The sequence below is a fragment of the Vanacampus margaritifer genome, chromosome 1, assembly GCF_051991255.1.
Source record: "Vanacampus margaritifer isolate UIUO_Vmar chromosome 1, RoL_Vmar_1.0, whole genome shotgun sequence".
Lineage (NCBI taxonomy): Eukaryota > Metazoa > Chordata > Actinopteri > Syngnathiformes > Syngnathidae > Vanacampus > Vanacampus margaritifer.
In genome coordinates, this window is record NC_135432.1 from 64,867,918 (window position 1) to 64,888,025 (window position 20,108).

Consider the following 20,108-nt stretch of genomic DNA (forward strand, 5'->3'; position numbering starts at 1 on the left):
TTGACTCACAATTAATCACAAATGCTATATCTGTTATAAATGTACAATAAAAACATTTTTTCTTGGTTGTCATAGAAAATTAAATTGAATTAAAACTAATAGAAAAAGTTCACATAAATTTTTGACGTCTATAGTTGTCAATGGCAGTGAATGAGTTAATGTAGTTATTTATTTTTTTAAATACATGCACTCCATTTATTTTAGTATTTAATGATTATTTTTAGTTTTTTAGTATTAGTTATTAGTATTTCCGCCTACTGCCCGAAGCCAGCTGGGATAGGCTCCAGCTCCCCCCGCGAGCCCTGTGAGGACAAGCGGCTAAGAAAATGGATGGATGGATTTTAGTATTAGTTTTAGTTTTGTGTATTTCTTGTGTTCACAATTTAAAAAATAGTTGTAAAGACCTAAAAAATTATAATAAATTAATCAATACATTAAAAAAATATATTATTTTTTAAAACATTTCAAAAAACAACCAGCCACACATCAAATATTGATTTTCAAAGTTTGGGAACGGTTGTTTTGTCGTAATGTATTGACAATAAAATTAGCTTCTAGCTCATTCACTGCCATTGACGGCTATGGACGCTAAAATATCCATTATAACTACGCTGGCGGTGAATGATTTAAAATGTATTGTACTGTACACATGTAGATAAAAGTATATTAACTCATTGACTGCCAAAAACGTTAAATAACGTTTAGTAAAATCCTATGGAGGAGTGCCAAAGACGTTAAAAGACGTTTGTTTCAAAACAGAGGTGAAACTAACCATTTTCTATTGTTGATTACTGAAAAACGGAATAAGGTAGAAACAAACTTTTTTTTCTGATGAAAGACGAGAGTCCAATCTTTCATTTGGTAGTATGTGTGTTTCCATAGTCCAAAAACATAATTTTCTGTGGACCTTGAAAGATCAGTCAAAATGCTTAAATCGGCTGGCACTGGCGACGTCCCGTTTCTGAAAACGTCTGGCAGTCAAAGAGTTAAGAGTTTTTTGTGTGCCAATCCGCAGTCCCAGGCTGGCGGACGGTTCAGAGAATGTCCTAAGAGAGCTGGCCAGGATTGTGGGCCATCTGAGCTGCATCCAGTCGGGGCTCTCGTGGCTCAGCGACGATGCCGATCATCCGGAAGAGCTCATGTGCCTCGGCCTATGCCTGACTGCGGAACACCCCGGCGGTGCACCCCCATCCCTGACGCCGTCTTTTGTCAAACCTTTTCTGCCTCTGCTCGGACCACAGGCCCCAAGTAGCGTCAAAAACGGTATTGTTCCCAAAACATTTATTCATTTACAGCCTGGGAAGTATTCACAACGCTTGACTTTTTCCACACATTTTGCTATGTTATAGACATATTCCTATATTAAATGCGGTCCTCTTGTTCCTCAGGATTCTACGCACAACATGCTATAATGAAATATATTTTTTTAATTTTTTGCAAAATAATAAATAAAAAAAAGAAACTGTGTAAAACAAGTGAGACGATGTGAATACTTAATACATAGTCACAGGACTTAAGTTTGTCCATAGTCTATATTACAGCCTTATTCCAAACAGACATAGAGTTCCATTTGGATATTTAAAAAATACATATTTAAAAACAATGACTAAAAATATAAAGTAGTAAATATATATAAGAGAAAATATTATTTTTAAAAGTGCACAGATCTAAAAAAAATAAATAATAATAATAATAATAAAAATTAATATAAACAAATGTAAGTGATTTTTTTTTTTTTATGTGCACAGATCGAACATTTTTTTTTTACATTGTCATTGTGCAGTGTTTTTAGAAAGACAATGATATTCATCAATTTTGGAATCAGGCTGTAACCTAAAATGTGAAAGGTGCATTACTTCTTAAAAAAAAGTTTGAATGAATTAGAAAAAAAAAAGTCCTTTTCATTGCAGGATGTTGTAATTGTACATAACATTTTCAGAAAGAAATTCAATTTCATCAATTTTGGGAAAAAAATATTTTTGCCAAAATGCTGAGCAAATTATTATTTTCCCCCCTGAAGGAATTAGAAAAAAAAATCGACATTTATTTTTCAGATTTTCAATGTGGGTTCTTGTGCATCAAATTTTGAGAAAGAAAATTAATGTGGAATGTTACTTAATATTTTTCTACATTTTATTAATTTTTTTAAACAAATGAGCAAATATTTTCCCAACTTTTTATTTTATTTTTATTTATTTTTTTGTGCCATTGTCATTCCGGCTTCTTGTGTGTACAATTTTGAGACAATGTGCATCAGTGCATCAAGAAATTCCGCTTCACTTTTCAGAATTTGTTGTCACTATTTTAAAAACTTTTGCCATGTTGACATTAACGGATGCTGAGTGTAGAATTTTGAGTGAAAAAATTAATTTAGTTTATTTTGGAAAAACAAATATGTGTGAAAAGTGAAGCCAATAATATCCAGGTTCACCTTACTGTGCTGTTCACAACTCGTTGAGCGTTTTTTTTTTTTTAATTCCCCGACACGCTGCAGCATTTCTGCACGCGCTGCCGCACCTCTGCCAACATGTCCGTCTGGCTGACGGCAGCGACGATTCCCAGGAGCTTCTCTCCGCTCTCGTCAGCCTCATAGAGGATTCAGACCCGGGCGTCAGAATGGGCTTCAGCCAATCGGTGCGCTTCCTGCTAACGGACCAATCCCATGATAACAGCCCTGTGAGTGAGGTGAGTGCTTCGAACGCCGGATGTTGCTTCATTGAGGACAATGCCTACGTGTGTGTGTTTGTGTGTGTGTGTCTTTTGTTCCTAGCTGCTGACTGTTCGACTCAAAGAAGCCTTCAACAAAGCCAAAGCCAACAACGACAATGACCTGCGTCACACTCTCATCCTCACCACCGGAGAGATCGGCAGGTATAGAGACACTTACGGAGCAGAGAGGCTGGTGTGCGTAACTTGAAAAGTTTGGGAAAGACTGTTAAAATGTAGATAAAAATACAAAACTTTTTTTTCTTTCCCACCGCCACTCTGTTGACATGTTGAGGGTGGCACGTGGATCCAAAAGTTTTAAAAGGGGATTTTATAATGTTACGGAACCTGCCATTGTGGCATAAACGCTTTTTTTTTCTCGTGCGTTATACCGTTACATTCATAAATTTATGAAACCTTCTGTTAGCATTTTTTGCCATAATGCTACAGGATATGTGCTATATGTACACCTTGGAATTACGTTTTTAGCATTTAGCCTTCATGTACGTTCAAACGACTTTTTAAGTACTGTGCATTCGAATGTGTTTTCAAGTATGATTGAACGGATTCTCTAGTATGATCGGACGTATTTTCAAATTCGATCCAACATATTTTCTAGTACGATTGGATGGATTTTCAAATTCGATCTGTCTGTACACCGTAGAATTACGTTTTTAGCATTTAGGCTACATGTACTGTTAGATATTATTAACATTTAAATTCTTTAATTTCATATATTAACCATTGTTATACATTATTAACATTTTAATTCTTTATATTAACCATGCCGAAATGTTTCGTAGATGTGAGGTAGTGTTGAACTCAGTATAATTTGACCTTAAACTAAGCTGGAACATATTGTTTAGTCTAAAAAAATTCCTTCTCAGCGTTCTGTGCGAAAACACATTTGGTCCTTGAGAACAGAATCTGTCTCGAACACACACCCCTGACTTTGTTTTCGCCATCGCTCACGGAAAAGTACCCAGAGAGTATGTTTTGTCTACAAATGAAAGAGAGGCGGTCTGTTTAACTTAAAGAAGCCATTTTACACGCGGAAGAGACACATTCGGCACTCTGAAATTCCACCTGTTATGTGATGTTTGGAGCCTGTCACGATGTCCAGAGATCTCTGTTTTTTTTTAATAAATCATCTTGCAAAGGTGTTTTTTCTTACATTAAATCTGTCTTCAAATTTTTGGAACATGCAAAGAGGACAAAATAATTTTATTCCTCTTCAGTACGTACAAACTAATTTAAATACGTTCGATCGTCCACAAAATTATCTGCAGATACGTTCAAACGTTCATATTTGGCTGTCAAAAATGTATACTCCATATTAGCAGTTCCATGCTTCCATATGACCAATTCTTTTTTTAGTGGTGGGTTGCGCCAGGATGTCAAAGGGGCCTTGTGATTTCAAAACTTTGGGATACCACGTTTGAAATTTGTTTTAGATAAAAACACAGAACTTTTTTTTTTTTTTTTTTTTTTTTAACCCAAAACTTTGGTTCTGCTCTCCCTGCTTCAGAGCCTCTCAGGGCAGTTTGGTGTCCTTCTCCCTGCTGCATCTGCTCCACTGTTTGCTGTCCAAGTCGTCGGCCGTGTCGGTGGGCGCCTACACTCAGATCAGAGCGCTGGCGACCACCAAAGGAATCGAGCTGCAAACGCTCTTCAGTCAGCACAAAAACCCCATTTGTCAGGTAAACAAGCAGGGAAGGGCAGTCATGTCAAAAGGAGATGTGACCCCACCCTCACTAGATTGTCTTATTTGCATATGATGCTAAAATGCTAACGCATGTTTGTTTTAGTTCCTGGTGGAGTCGCTGCATTCGCGTCACTCTTCGGCCCTGCGCGGCACGCTGCACCAGAGCAGCGAGTCGGCTCGTCAGAGGGAGCTGGCGCTTGACATCCTGGCACAGATCGCGCACGCGTTCGACTTCCCGGACCTTCACCGCTTCCTCTCTGTACGTAATCGCTGTCATACAACTGCGTATAGCGCCGCCGCTTTGGTGGTAAACATCAGCTTTACAGATGACTCGTCTGCTCTGCAGGCACCCTGTCTAGTAGTAAAGACTTTGAAATTGCATGCATGCATAATGCAAAAAAAAGAAATCTTGGTAACAAGTATTGTATTTGATGGGGAAACTACACAAAATACACAAAAATGATGGGGGCAAAAATGAAGAAATGTTAGAAAAATTAGGAAAATGATGGAAAAATACACAAAAAGTAATAGAAAAAATATATTAGAAAATCATTTTTAAAAAATAGACAAAAATGAGAAATATTTAACTGGAAAAATGTAATATATATATATATATATATATATATATATATATATATATATATTAATATGTATAAAAATATGTCAACCTAAATAAAATAAAATATGAGAGAAAGTGGGGAAAATTCACAAAATTGAGAAAATAAATAAATATATAAATAATAAATATAAAATATTGAAAAATGGTTAAAAAAAAGACAAATATGATCACCTAAATAAAATTATAAATGTATTTAAAAATATCTTGAGAAAAATTAAATACTAGTTACTAACAATAAGAAAAATGCACAAAATAAAATAAAAAAAATGAATGAAGACAAATATAACAACCTAAATAAATGCCCCCAAAAAAGCTTGCTCGCTGTAATTCCATTTTCTAGAGCTGATAGCATCATATTTCTCGGTAGATGTCTTACCAGAGCAAACAGCACCTGCAGAGCAGACGTGGCATGTGTAAGGCTGACATTTTCTGCGCAGTTGAAAGAGAACGCGTTGCTTGACAAACGTGGATAGATATTCAATATTATCCTAACGTGTCGTTCATACTGCGGGATATTCAGCGGACGCTGCAGGTGCTCTTGCCCTACTTGGCGGCCAAGTCCAGCGCCACAGGCTCCGCCCTCATCCGCACACTGGCCAATGAGCTGAAGGCCAACCGGCGGGAGATTCTGATCAACAACTTCAAATACATCTTCAGCCACCTGGTCTGCTCCTGCACCAAGGAGGAGCTGGAGAGGGCTTTCCTCTACCTGCAGGTAGGAAAACTACGCCATGCCAACCTAGTTTGGCAGTTAGTCAAAACTGCTAAAATAATATCATACATAAAAAAAAAAAAGGAGAAAATACATTAAAAAGTAAATGGTAATATTAGTAAAGCTTTTTTGTTTGTTCTCTGTAGTAGATGAGATGCTTAGCAAATTGATTTGTAAAACGCTTCCGTGTTATTGCTCAGAGCGAGACCGAGATCGAACTGGGCTCACTTCTGCGCCAAGACTTCCAAGGTCTTCACAACGAGCTGCTGCTGCGCTTGGGCGAGCACTACCAGCAGGTCTTCAACGGTCTGGCCATCCTGGCCTCCTTTGCCTCCAACGACGACCCCTACCAGGGTCCCCGCGACATCACAACCCCGGAGCAGATGGTAACAAAATGTGCTTTTAAAAAGTCATTCACTGCCGCTGAGAAGTATACTTGTCAATTACGTTGTTTTCAACAGGGACAGGTAGTTTCTGATGCTTGTGTATATACAGTCATTGGACGCAATATCCTGTGCTCTGAATTGGCTTTCAGTGAACGAGTTTTAAATGTTTTTATTATTGTATGATATAGTTTATTCTCTCCACGTAGGTGGACTACCTGCAGCCAAAGCTGCTGGGAATTCTTGCCTTCTTCAACATGCAGTTGCTCAGCTCCAGCGCAGGAGAGAAGGACAGGAAGAAGTTGGTGAGCTGAATTTTGAAAAAGACTAATAAAAAAAAACTAGAGGGAAAATGCATGACTATCAGTAGGGAACGTTCCAGTAAAAATATGTTACTGGAAATATTAACAATTATTAAAGTTTAATATGTATTCGATTAAAAAAAACATTGGGGGGGTAAAATCAGACAAATTTACACATTTATTTTATAACATAGAAAAATGTAAATCTATATAAAAAAATTGAGAAATGTTCAAATTAAAATTACTCAAATATTACACTAAATACACAATATAGAAAAAAATGTTAGGTGAAAAAATACACTCATTTGATAATTTTGACAAAAAATTGAATATGTTTAAAAAAGATCAAATTATTTCAGGAAAAAAAAAGTAAATAATAATAATACAAAAATAAACAGAAACAAATATGAGAAAAAAATGCACATTATTACAGTAATTTTTGGCCTATAAGGCGCACCTGACTATAAACCGCAGGTGTTTTAATGTTACCGCACCGGGTTCCCGCTAGTTTCTTTTCCATAATGAGGGCGCAAATTGTCTCGCTCTTGTTCTGTCTGTATTTGGGCTCACTTGGTTTGTTTTGCCCTGCCTGATGCTCTTGCGCCTCCTTTATACTGCGACCTTGTGATCTGATAGATAAGTTGCACCTTTGTATTAGCCGCAGGGTCGAATGCAAGTGAAAAAAGTAGCGGCTTATAGTCCAGAAATTACTGTAGCTGGAAAAATCGAACATGATCCAAAAATATACATTTAAAAATATGCAAATATTAGAAAAATATCTTACTTACTTATATACTACAAAACTATATAGTAAAATTATATTAGAAAAATAATATAAATATATTTTTTTAAAGCACAAAACACAAATACCGGGGAAAAAATAAACTGATAAATTCACAAATATAATTTTTTTAAATATTTGTATACAATTTTAGTAGAATAATACAAAATATTAGAGAAACATACACAAATATTAGATAGAATGAAGTATAATATGGAAAAATGTATACAAAATACTAAAATATTGGAAAAATTTCAATTGTTTTTTTTAGGTAAAATACACAAATAATAAATATAATCTATAATAAAGGAAAAATGTTAGGAAGATCTAACTAGAAGAATTTAAGATGTATGCCACTGTGTTATGAATTATTAAATTAAGTCATTAAAATTGTGTTTCCTGTGTTTGAGGCGCTGACTAGCGTGATGGCTCTGATGCGGCTGATGGGCTCCAAACACATCAGTTTGGTGCGGGTGAAGATGATGACCACCCTGCGCACCGGACTCCGCTACAGAGAAGACTTTCCTCTGCTCTGCTGCCAGTCAGTGCCTTATTCACTCTTAGTCGCCCTTATTTGACACACAAATGATAAATTGCATTGAACCGCAGACTCTGCCATACCTTTTCAACGGTTTGCTCTTTGCCCGCAGGACGTGGGAGTGTTTCGTGAGAAGCGTGGAGCCGGCGCATCTGGGCCCCGTGTTGAGTCACGTGATCGTGGCGCTCCTGCCGCTCATCCCCATTCAGCCCAAAGAGACCGCCGCCATCATCCGCTTCCTCGTACTGGACAACAGGTTGGCCATTAAGTACCATTGATGTAACTCACATGGATCAAGTGTTACTTTATTTCATGCCGTGTCTCGCACAGGGAAGAAGTCAACGACTATCTCCATGAGATTTACTTCCTGCCGGACCATCCCGAGCTCAAAGACATCCACACTGTGCTGCAGAACTACAAAAAGGTGATTTTGACAGTGCTAGTTAGAAATAAATAAAGTGAGCCCCCATTTAAAAAATGCGCAAGTAAAAAAGTTTATACCCAGGCTCTACCGGGACGGATTTTTTTTTTTTAGGCCGTTTGGCCATTGTACCCTTTGCTCGTCATGTGTGAACGCTCCGATATGTTGGTGCCATGTAGTCGGCGTGATGAAATAGGGCTGTTGAGGGGCAGCTCCAAAATGAAATCTTACGTAGGATTACAATTTCGTAAGGAGCCAGTAAGTAGCAAGCCAATTCTATACTCTCATTCGCTGACACCCACGTCACTCACCATACCATGCCCCACCTTTAAAAGCCACTGTATACACATTTACTGTAGAGGTCACAGATACTACAGTAGAATGTGAGGATAGAGACCTCAAGTGGACAAAATAATGAAAAATCTTTTTTGTGCATTTTCTAGAATAATTGATTGGGTAATTGATAGACTACTCAATTTTAAAAATATTGAATAGCTGAAGCCCCGCGTTGGAATGACCTGGTGAGAAAGTTTGTTTAATATTCATGTAAGCAACTGTAATATTATACACAGTTTTAACAATGACAGTGCGCTTAAATATAGGAAAATGGAAAACTGTACTTAAATAACGATTCAAATCAAATGTATTGCAAATAAAAGTTAAATTGAAAAAAATTAAATAAATGTTGTTGTTTTTTTTGCAGTTATGAATGTAAACATAAATGTTTATGACCGATTTATGCAGAAATCCAGGATATTCCAAAGGCTTCACATACTTTTTCTTGCAACGATACACCGGCAGAACAAAACAAAAATCCATTGCATATTTATTTCCGTAGTTGGCGGCCAGCAACAGCGACCTGGCGTCTGCGCTGCAGTTGTCCATGAGAGCCGTTCAGCACGAGAACGTCGACGTCCGCATCCATGCGCTGACCAGCCTCAGGGACATGATGCGCAGCAACCAGGTGAAAATACTGCATCCTGGTCACTTCAAGTTGGAAGTCAACCAAACATTTCTTGACAGTAATATGTTATATGTGACCTTGCTAGTCTAAACATGACATTCTGATTAATATTAAATTTGTGGAATATGAGTTGTGAAGCAAAATCCAGCCGTTTTTTTATCCATCTAAGCACCTGTTTTCCGAAGCTGAGCTGTGATTGGTTGTTACCTGTGACCTGAGCAACATTGATGTCATCTTCAGTGGACAGCAAGTGGCAAAATGGCCGCCCCCTGAGATTAATAAAAATGACTGGATTTGGCTGCTTAACTCATATTCCACTAACACAATATTAACCAGAATGCCATATTTAGACCAGTGGGGCTGCATAGAACATACTATTGTCCAAAAAAATAAATTGGGATTGACTTCCCTTTTTAGCAGCCACCATATTTAGGCTATGTCATGCGATAGAAGTTTCTAGAATCTGACATCTATTATCCCTTCCTGCCCGCTTTATTTCCTGACAAATCCAGCAGAGTTAGTAGGTATTCCGCAACAACAAGCTACGTATCGGTCATATCCAATTATGTAGCCAGAAAATGGCAGCTGTGCTGACTCAAAACATCCGTTCCTGTCAGTCATTAGCGTTAGCCTAGCATTAGCTATGCACTATGTGGTTAATACAGCGCTACAACTTTATTTGGCTTTTGCGGGATCACAGGAGTGGCTGTCGAGGCAAGTGTGCGCCAGTGAGTCCGTGGAGCCGGTCATCTCCAGCTTGGTTTCGGTGCTCCTCAAGGGTTGCCAGGAATCGTCTCCGGAAGCTCGGCTCTTGTGTGGCGAGTGTCTCGGCGAGCTGGGCGCCGTGGACCCGGGACGGCTGGACCTGTCGCCATCGCACATCCACGGTGACCGCAACACCTTTGTGGTATGTTGTGGAATTTTTATTTTTTTTTATTTGCACCCAACACCAGTTTTTCTGATCAACATGAATTTGGGTAGATGATTATGATGACAGTTCGCACGAAAAAGTCTCATGCACTCACGCTCAAAATTGAACAGGAAGTTGGTCATTTGGGTTCGAGGTGGCCATTTTGGCTGAATTTTAGTGCTCATACTTGATGATTACTTGGAGAGTTGGCTATAAAAAACAAATCAATCTGTGACGGCCCGTTAACTCTTTGACTGCCAGACGTTTTCAGAAAAGGGATGCCGTGGGTGCCAGCCGATTTTAAGCATTTTGACTGATCTTTCAAGGTCCATAGAAAATTATGTGTTTGGACTATGGAAACACACATACTACCAAATGAAAGATTGGACTCTCATCTTTCATCAGAAAAAAAAAAAGTTTGTTTCTACCTTATTCCGTTTTTCAGTAATCAACAATAGAAAATGGTTAGTTTCACCTCTGTTTTGAAACAAACGTCTTTTAACGTCTTTGGCACTCCTCCATAGGATTTTACTAAACGTTATTTAACGTTTTTGGCAGTCAAAGAGTTAATCACTCCTCGTATTTTAATGTTGCTTTTGTGTTTCAATCAGCGCGGCGTGGATGACCCCAACTTTGCTTACGAACTGCTGACCGAACTGACCCGAGCTTTTCTGGCTTATGCCGACAACGTGCGAGCACAGGACTCAGCTGCTTACGCCATCCAGGTATGTCCACGACAGACAATCACACAAAAATACGTGTGACTGTATCTGCGACAAGATTTAGTAAAGAAAATGACAACTTTTTATTAACGAAATAAAATGAAAATGAGAAACTGCATCTTACGTTTATAAAACTAACTAAAGCTAGATATAATTATTGTAAAAATGTCCTTTGTTTTCGTCTTTGTCGATATACATGACCTTTCGGGGTTCATTTTAAATTCACATATTTCTGTATTGTAGATCTACGGAAGCATATTGCATTCACTTGGGAAAAAAAAATACTGTTTTTCATAATTTTTTGGGGGACCTTTGTTTTTGTTGTGTAATTTTTTTTTACATTTTCTGTTTTTCAGATTTTTTGTTTTACTTAATTATTCAGTATATTCAGGAAAACAGGAGGAAAAATTACTCAGAAAAACATGAAAAAAATATTCAGGAAAAACAGGGGGGAAAGTTATAATTTAAAAAAAACATATCCTGAAAAACACAGCACCAGCTTCTATTTTTTTGTTTTGTTTTTTAAAAATATTTTTTCCTCTGTTATTCAGAATATTTTTTTTCTGTTTTTCTCAGTAATTTTTTCTCCTGTTTTTCTGAATAATTTTTGTTCTTGATTTTTGGAATGCTTTTTTATGACAGAAAAAATATTCAGAAAAACAGAAAGAAAGAAAAAACAAAGCTCCCCCAAAAATTTGTCAGAAAAACTCGTGTTTTTTTCAAGTAAATGCATTACACTTCCGTATAGATCAAACAGTTGTTTGAGAATTGTAGTTTACATTATGACACTATACTTAGTGATATACTGTATATTTTTTATTATTATTATTTTTGTACTTCACAAATACTCCATATATTGAAAAAAAAAAAACTAAAACTAATAAAAAACTAAAATAAATGTGAGTGTGAATTTGTGTGATTCTGTTTGTTTGTGGTTTTGAATTCATGTGATGTGAATCTGTTTCCAAAGGAGCTGCTCGCCATCTTCGAGTGCCGCGAGGGTCGGCTGGATTCGCCCGGACGCCGACTGTGGAGGAGATTCCCGGAGCACGTCCAGGAAATCCTGGAGCCTCACCTCAGCAGCAGGTACTACAGAATCACAATCCTCTTTATTGCACAAGTATGTAAAAATGATTTGTATGACATGTTTGGTTCGTTGGTGTGAATGCTTGTTTTGTCTACATGTGTCCTGTGATTGGCTGGCTCTTATCCAGGGTCAGCTAGGATAGGTTTCAGCTCACTTGTGATTCTAATGAGGATGGATGGATATCCAAAGATATATAAGAAATAAATAACAGAATTATTAGCTAATAATTATGATGAAAATATGCTCAAATATTGGACCCTTGTAAACTGAGGAGCTCTTCCTTCCTCATCATGTGCGTGTCTACGTTGCAGGTACAAGAGCAGCCAGAAGGAGGCCAACTGGTCCGAATTGAAGAAGCCCATCTACCTCAGCAACCGGGGCGGCAAGTTCTCCGAGTGGGCTGCCACGTGGGCCGCCTATCTCATCAGCAAAGTGAGAAATCAACGATTTGCTAATCATCAGATGTTGATGGTCTGCTTTTGTTGCTGTTAGTCAGTATAACGCAAAAAAAAGAAAAAAAAGATTTGCACTCTGCTTATTTATCGTTGGAGTTTATCATAGCTTTTAAATCAAGATGTAATAGAGCAGTGTTTCTTAACCTTGGTGGTACTGAACCCTGTCAATTTACCGAACCCTTCTTTATTGAAAAATATAATAATTGTTCTCAAATTTAGCTAGCTGTTGTGCCAGGCTAGAATTGCTCAATTTGGCATTGCAAATCATCCAATTAGGACGCTGACTCCCATCACTCAACTCCATATTCATAGAACGCTGTTTTTTTTAAGATGCATCCCAGCGGTGAGCAGGTATAATGAAAATAGCAAAGGCCCCGGAATTGAACCCTGTGGAGCACCATATGACAACTGTGTGGAAATTACTACAAAATGAGGCTGAATAAAATTCCGGTGTATTGTTGTATATGTAGTGTACTAGTAAATATATGGGAATAATTCCAATTAAAATTCAAGAATGATGTCATACAATTATTACAATAGGGTTGTGCTAGACTGGTAATAAAATAAATTTTGTAAAAAGCACTAATTTTTATTTTATTTTTCTTTTTATAAAGAAATTAATTAATTAAAATAGTGATGCTTTAGATTATTATTATTATTATTATTATATATGAGAAATATATTTAAAAAATTGTCACTGATTTTAATATATTTTCCTCCATTTTTTTTTTTTTAAAATAATGAAATAATAATAATTGTTTTCTTTTTTTGCGGGGGGGTTTCAGGTGCGACATAATTTGGCCAGCCGAGTTTTCACCTGCTGCAAGTTCATCATCAAATACGACTACAAGGTGACCATCTACCTGCTGCCTCATGTGCTGCTCTACATGCTGCTGGGCTGCACGCCGGCCGAACGGGAGGAGGTGAGCGGTCACCCTGCCTAGCAAATAACAAACGTCTGATTTAATACAATTTCATGAATACACATATCATTAATACAGGGATGTGATTTTTCCGCTAATTCGCGGAATTCCGCTTTTTTTTTATCTCCAAAAATAAAAAATTTAAATTTCCGGGGTTTTTTTTGGTTGTTTTTTTTGTAGTTCATTGTGTATGCACATGACTCCGACAGATAACATCTTCTGCTATAACAAAGACATTTGTGGTATGTTCTAATATGAGTTACTTTTCATTTGGTCATGATACAATTATTTGTTCATGCAATTTGAACTCTTCAACATTATTTATGTGTTTTTTTTATATTATTATTATTATTATTATTATATTATTATTATATGATATTCTCAGTGATAGTTTTTAAAAGCAAAGGCAGTCCAATGTTTTTGAATGTGACTGATTTTGAGTTGACTAAAACTGCCATTTTATATGGGATAGTTCAATGTACATTGAAAATTTATGCTGTTGTTTTGTCTATTTCTTTGTCATGTGAGTGCATTGAAAGTACTTAAAAACACGGAAAACCCATGAGCTCCGGGAAGCCCCCCCTTGTCCCCCCACCAGGGCACTGCCCTGGATCTAGCTGGGTGCCGGCGGCCCCCAGACCCCCGGCTAAATTTTCAGATAATTTCACTTTGGTCAAATCACATCCCTATTAATATATGACTACTGAGGAGTTGTGACGTCTCCTGGTTTTATAGTGCCCCCAGGTGGCCAAGGTGCACACACTAGAAGAAGCAGCATCATGACGATTGAATTGAATGAAGTGGGACAAAAATGATTTCATTTGTCACATTGTTTTGAAGGCAAAACTCTTGTGTATTTACCTCCAGGTGACAAAGGAGATGCTGTCCGTGCTGACGGAGTGCGAAGAGCGCGTCCTGGAGACGGCCTCCAGCCGTTGGCAGCTCACCACTCAGACAATGTTCAGCATGCTGTCTCACCTCACCCAGCGGACCCGCCGCATCCTCTATGCCGAGACCAGCGACAGCGGTACCAATTTCAAATTTTACATGCTAATAAATAAAGCAGGTGCCAGAGTTGATATAAAAATGTTGATTTTTAATCATCTGTGGCTACTTAGTACTATGTAAGTAATACATTAAAAAAAAAATGTTTTGTTCAAATAAAAATATCTTGAAATAAATTATAGATATTTTTTTTAAATGTCAATTTTAACAGATATTTTAATTAAAAATTGGCGTACGTCCAAATAAAGTTTCTACAAAATGTTTTAAACTTTAACTGATTTTTGAAAAATGAATCTCATATGTTAATAACAATCAAATCAGTAATATAGAGCAAACTTGTCATGACAGTCGGGGTTCCTTTTAACAACATACAGTATTTAAATTTGTTAAATGAATAACAAATACATTTATACAGTATTTACAAAAATAAACACGGAAAACATAGATATATTTTCGAATACATTACAATCCAACATATATTTACATACATTGAAAAATACATTTAAATACAGTAAATAAATGATAAAACTCTTAGTCGAAAGTGTTTTAAAGATATATTGAAAATCCTTCAAAGAAAATGAAGATTAAATATGTATATTTAAATATTTAAGCTAAAAAATGACGCAATGCGCTTGTCCTCATGGGAAATGTGGTCTTCCGTCAGACATAACAATACCGCATTTGTCCATACGGTGCCGCCATAATCAACGTATACTGAAAGTTACTTAGTGTTGCTTTAAGTGCATTTTAATATGTTGAAGTGAAATTGAAACATGTTTAAAAAAAAAAAGGAAAAATATATTTTAAAAAACAACAACATACATTTGAATATGTTAAATTGTTTAATATATTTTTAAATATATGAAAAATCCATGAAATATATTTTTAGAATAAATTGCAAAATCCTCTAACAATCTTACATGTAGTATGATTGCAATTTATATTTTTTGTCATTTTTATCTGTGTTAGTACCATATTTAATTTTTTTATTTAATTTTACTATGGCAGTATTTTTTATTTCTTTTTTGGTAGCAGAGAGTGGCGAGTACCAGTGTGTGGTGGCCTTCCTCAAGGGCATCCCGCAGGATGTGATGGCCAAGGCGTCGCTGCGCTCCAAGGCCTACACGCGCGCCCTAATGCACTTTGAAGCCTACATCCTGGAGGGCAAAGAAAACATCCAGGACCACCTCAGCTTCGTGCAGGTGAGACCGCCGCGGTAACTTTAAAGCAGAGTCCGACACCAACTACCGAACCTGGCATCAGAATGAGCAACTTTAAAAATACGATAAAAAGCACTCGCAAGACAAAGCAAAAAAAAAAATCTGCCAAATGATTGCTCCTTTTGGCCTCGTGTCCCGCGATGAAAGTGAGCTAAAGTTTTAGCTTGAAGGGATGTACTTCTTTCCCGCCGCAGACTCTGTACGCCGCCATGCACGAGCCCGACGGCCTGAGGGGAGTCGACGCCCTGAGGCGGGTGGAGCCGTCGCTGCGGGAACAGATCCTGGAGCACGAGAGCATCGGCCTGCTGCAGGATGCCACCGCATGCTACGACCACGCCATACAACTGCAGTCCGACCAGGTAGCCAACCATTTCTGTATCCCTTTCTCTTCTATATGGCCATGTTTTTAATTTGTGTGAATTCAGAAGAGTATAGTGTACAAAATTATTTTCTTTTCTTACTCCGCCAGGTGATTTCTACAGAACTTTTTTATCACATTCGCAATACTCAAATTAAGAGCTATTTTACATATGTCCCCCCCCCCCCCCCCCCGTGCACATTTCTTTACTGTTTCAAACCATTCCATCCTAAAGTCTCCCGTTCCACATTCCAACATTCCAATCACTGGCAATTCCACAGCTTTTTTGTTCAGCGTCAGCTCTTCAACATTCATTGTCAGAAACCTTCTGTAGGTTATTATTATTGTTACCTTTGTTCACTGTGTCCCGCTTTGTAGATCGGCCACTATCACGGCGTCATGACGTCCCGGTTGGGCCTTGGCCAGCTGTCCACGGTCATCACGCAGGTTAATGGAGTGCTGGCAGACAAGTATGTACTTAGGACAGAACATTTCAAAAATCCTTCCTGGCTTCAATGGTTTTTCTGTAAATTGAGCTAAATGGTATCCTTGGGACAGCTGCACACAGTCTAGTGTGGCCATAATCATAAATCGTTAAATTACTTTTACTAGAGCACTATTATCTTCTAGGGATGTAATGCCGCTAAAAATGACATTATACGTACTTAACCCTGGAGAACCCAAGAACCCTTTTCTTCTTTGGAAAATTATGAATTATACATTAAATGACTGCTATAAATTCACTGAACACCAAAATATATGTTTTTTCAATTTTAACCCTTGTTTTTTGAACTCGCTCAGAGTTGCAAAATTATCAAAATATATATATATATAAAACATACTCCTAGGCATTCTGCAACATGATATGAAATAGATTAACAAAAAAAAAAACACAATTTTACCATCTGATGGTTTGCTGAGAAGATGGTTTTGTTTGGATTGATTTCCAGCTCAACAAAACAGCATGTTTGTTGCCAGCCATCTTGTCACCACTACTCTGGCTCATGTAAGTGCAATATTCATCCACTAGATGGCCCCATGCAGGGGTCAGAAGTGGCACGCTGGACTTTTGATGTTAAATTTGTTTAAAAAAAAAAAGGTCTTTGTTTTTCGAGTAGCAGAATTTATAGGGGCCAAATTTGACACCGTGGGTTCACCAGGGTTCAAAAATTTTTTTTATTGTATTTTTTAAAAGTTATATAGTATGTATTGAGTCCGTTAGGACCACGCTAGTTAATTTTCTCTCCCGTCTTGTGCTGCCCTGATATTCACGTCAACTTTGATATACTGCGTTTAGGCAACAGTGGACCTCAGAACTTAACGCCTACAGAGTGGAGGCTGCCTGGAAGCTGGGCAAATGGGACCTGCTGGAGGACTATTTGAGTTCGGGTAATGAAATAAACCATTGTTCATTACAGTTTTATTGATTTTTTTTTACTCGTCGTTATCCAAATTTTCCCTTTCCCGTAATGGAAAATGTACCCACAGACCTCCAGTCCAGCACGTGGGGAGTGCGACTGGGTCAGTTGCTGCTGGCGGCCAACAAGCAAGATGGCGAAGCCTTCTCCGAGAAACTGAAGTTGGTCCGGAAGGAGCAGGTGGTCCCGTTGTCGTCCACCAGCTACGAGTGCGGCTCATATCAGAGAGGATACGAGTACATCGTCAGGTCTGTTGGCTTTGTTTTTCTCCTTTTCTGGATAGTGCACCCGGAAAGTATTCACATTTTCCACATTTTATTATGTTACAGGCTTATTCCAAAATCGATGATCTTTCAACATGATTTTTCTCATGAATTTATATAAAATTAAAATTAAGAAATAACATGTATATTGCTTCAGTTAAAGTGTTCACAGCAATTCTCTTTTTCCTCATTTTACATAATAGTCTTATTAACTCTTTGACTGCCAAAAACGTTAAATAACGTTTAGTAAAATCCTATGGAGGAGTGCCAAAGACGTTAAAAGACGTTTGTTCCAAAACAGAGGTGAAACTAACCATTTTCTATTGTTGATTACTGAAGAACGGAATAAGGTAGAAACAAACTTTTTTTTCTGATTAAAGATGAGAGTCCAATCTTTCATTTGGTAGTATGTGTGTTTCCATAGTCCAAACACATAATTTTCTGTGGACCTTGAAAGATCAGTCAAAATGCTAAAATCAGCTGGCACCCACGGCATCCCTTTTCTGAAAACGTCTGGCAGTCAAAGAGCTAAACAATGAATTAAATATTTTTTTTCCTCACAATTGTACACACAAAACCTCCATAATAACATAATTTTTAAAATAGATTTTTTTTTTTTACTAAGAAATTTGCATATGGATTGAGAAAGTCTTGACAGCGCTTCACTTTTTCCAAATTGTATGTTTTACAGTCAAATTCCAAATTGGATATAAAAAAAAAATCCTCAAATTTTTACATGCAATAAAAATGCAAGCCGTTTTCTTTAATGATTGCAAAAGTTATTAAAGCAATTTAAATAAACTTCACGTGTACATAAAAGTGTATCTGGAAAGTACTGTTTTCACATTTTCCAATTTATTTGATTTGCCATTACTGTGTTTTTCCCCACTTTTCTGTTAATTGTTTGTGCGGTATCAGGCTGCACATGCTGAGCGAGTTGGAGCACACGTTCACTGAGCTACAGACTCGGGAGGAAGGCTCCTCCCCTAGCCTCGGACAGCTCCCTTCTCATTGGTCGGATCGGCTCGAGATGACCCAGAAATCCTTTCGGGCCAAAGAGCCCATCTTGGCCCTGCGCCGTGCCCTGCTGAGCCTGCAGTCAAAGTAACAACGCACAAACTGATAATACCTATAGTTGCTGTGTCGCGATAATAAAAAAATAAAAAAAAACTTTGGTAAACCCTTTCAAATTACCTGGATTTCTGCATGAATAATAATAATAATATTAAAAATACCCCCAAATATTCCTACTTAATGTGTGCAATATAACCTATTTTTACGGTCTTGGCCATTTCCAGACCTACGAGCCAGAAGCTGGTGGGCGAGTGCTGGCTCCAGAGCTCCCGGGTGGCCAGGAAGGCCGGACATCACCAAACGGCCTTCAACGCGCTCCTGAACGCAGAGAACACGCACCTGGCCGAGCTGCTTACTGAGAAGGCCAAGTGGCTTTGGTCCAAGGTAGGATGTTAGCGTACGTTCCAGAACCACTCACCATAGTTGAATATAGAAAGACTATATGTGACCCGGCATAGCAAAATGTACTATTTTTGGCATTGACCCAAAAAAAAAAAAAGTCAACCTCATGATAATCGGTTGAGGAATGAGCAAGTTAGGACTTAATTTCAATCTTAATGCATTGCCTTTAGTGGGAAAGTAGCCCCTACCAATATGGCCGCCACGCAAGCACGGCGTTAACCAGGCTTCTGCAGTGCACTGCCGTATATCTGTGATTTTTACACATTACGCTACTCAAACGCATGGCAATAGGCCAATCAGAGGTCTGTATTTGGGGTCATGAACTTTAGCATTGGTGTTAAATAGAAATATTTGTAAAAATATGAAGTAATGTTTTAATATATTTTATAAATGTATACATGTGTTTGTATAATTTTGATAACTATTTTAAATGTTTATTTTTCACATTTAAATGGATATTTGACTCATTGAGCACATTTTCAGCAGTAAAAAATTAATATTTTGCCCAGAATTAATTTGATAACTTCATTATTTTTTTATGTACAATTAATACCTTTAAAAACAAATTTTCCCACTTTCTGTCCACTGAAGATGACATCACCTGTGCTGAGGAAGTAGGTAACGACCAAAACTAAGCCATGATTGGTCCTTACCTACTTCCTCAGCACAGGTAATGTCATCTTCAGTCAACAGCAAGTGGAATTTTTTTTTTTTTAAAGGTATTAATTGTACATGAAAAATAATGGAAGTTAGTTATCAAATTAATTCTGGACAAAATATTAACTTTTTACTACTGAAGATGGCTCAATGAGTCAAGTATCCCTTTAAATAAATTATAATGAACAAATACAACAAACAATTTGAAAAAACACTTTATTTTCTGCCTGTGTTTCCGCCGGGCGTCCAGGGCGACGTCCACCAGGCGCTGATGGTGCTGCAGAAGGGCGTGGCCCAGTGCTTCCCCGACGAGGAGCCCCCGTCGGACCCTCGCGACCTGCAGACCAAAGGCCGAGCCATGCTGCTGGTGGGCCGCTTCATGGAGGAGACGGCCAACTTTGAGTCCAACGCCATCATGAAGACGTACAAGGTGAGTGCAGGCGCACGCTTTTAGTGATGCTTTTTGTTTATTTATGTTTATTT

General features: G+C 37.7%; 1 protein-coding gene across 2 annotated transcripts in view; it reads left to right on the top strand.

Annotated features, from left to right (window-relative positions):
* atr (ATR checkpoint kinase) overlaps positions 1–20,108 on the top strand; it is a 33,122-nt gene that overhangs the window by 5,957 nt on the left and 7,057 nt on the right. The window contains exons 11-36 of one of the 2 annotated variants that reach the window (XM_077561647.1): positions 1,016–1,263; positions 2,495–2,685; positions 2,771–2,871; positions 4,235–4,406; positions 4,515–4,670; positions 5,551–5,745; positions 5,943–6,128; positions 6,335–6,430; positions 7,619–7,749; positions 7,859–8,002; positions 8,077–8,170; positions 9,006–9,131; positions 9,832–10,038; positions 10,653–10,766; positions 11,734–11,849; positions 12,162–12,282; positions 13,091–13,228; positions 14,096–14,255; positions 15,266–15,435; positions 15,648–15,812; positions 16,190–16,281; positions 17,109–17,200; positions 17,300–17,477; positions 18,411–18,596; positions 18,791–18,950; positions 19,876–20,055. In XM_077561647.1, the coding sequence (XP_077417773.1) occupies positions 1,016–1,263; positions 2,495–2,685; positions 2,771–2,871; positions 4,235–4,406; positions 4,515–4,670; positions 5,551–5,745; positions 5,943–6,128; positions 6,335–6,430; positions 7,619–7,749; positions 7,859–8,002; positions 8,077–8,170; positions 9,006–9,131; positions 9,832–10,038; positions 10,653–10,766; positions 11,734–11,849; positions 12,162–12,282; positions 13,091–13,228; positions 14,096–14,255; positions 15,266–15,435; positions 15,648–15,812; positions 16,190–16,281; positions 17,109–17,200; positions 17,300–17,477; positions 18,411–18,596; positions 18,791–18,950; positions 19,876–20,055 (3,919 nt within the window). The remainder of the gene's footprint in view (positions 1–1,015; positions 1,264–2,494; positions 2,686–2,770; positions 2,872–4,234; positions 4,407–4,514; positions 4,671–5,550; positions 5,746–5,942; positions 6,129–6,334; positions 6,431–7,618; positions 7,750–7,858; positions 8,003–8,076; positions 8,171–9,005; positions 9,132–9,831; positions 10,039–10,652; positions 10,767–11,733; positions 11,850–12,161; positions 12,283–13,090; positions 13,229–14,095; positions 14,256–15,265; positions 15,436–15,647; positions 15,813–16,189; positions 16,282–17,108; positions 17,201–17,299; positions 17,478–18,410; positions 18,597–18,790; positions 18,951–19,875; positions 20,056–20,108) is intronic. The other variant, XM_077561657.1, reaches the window with a different exon arrangement.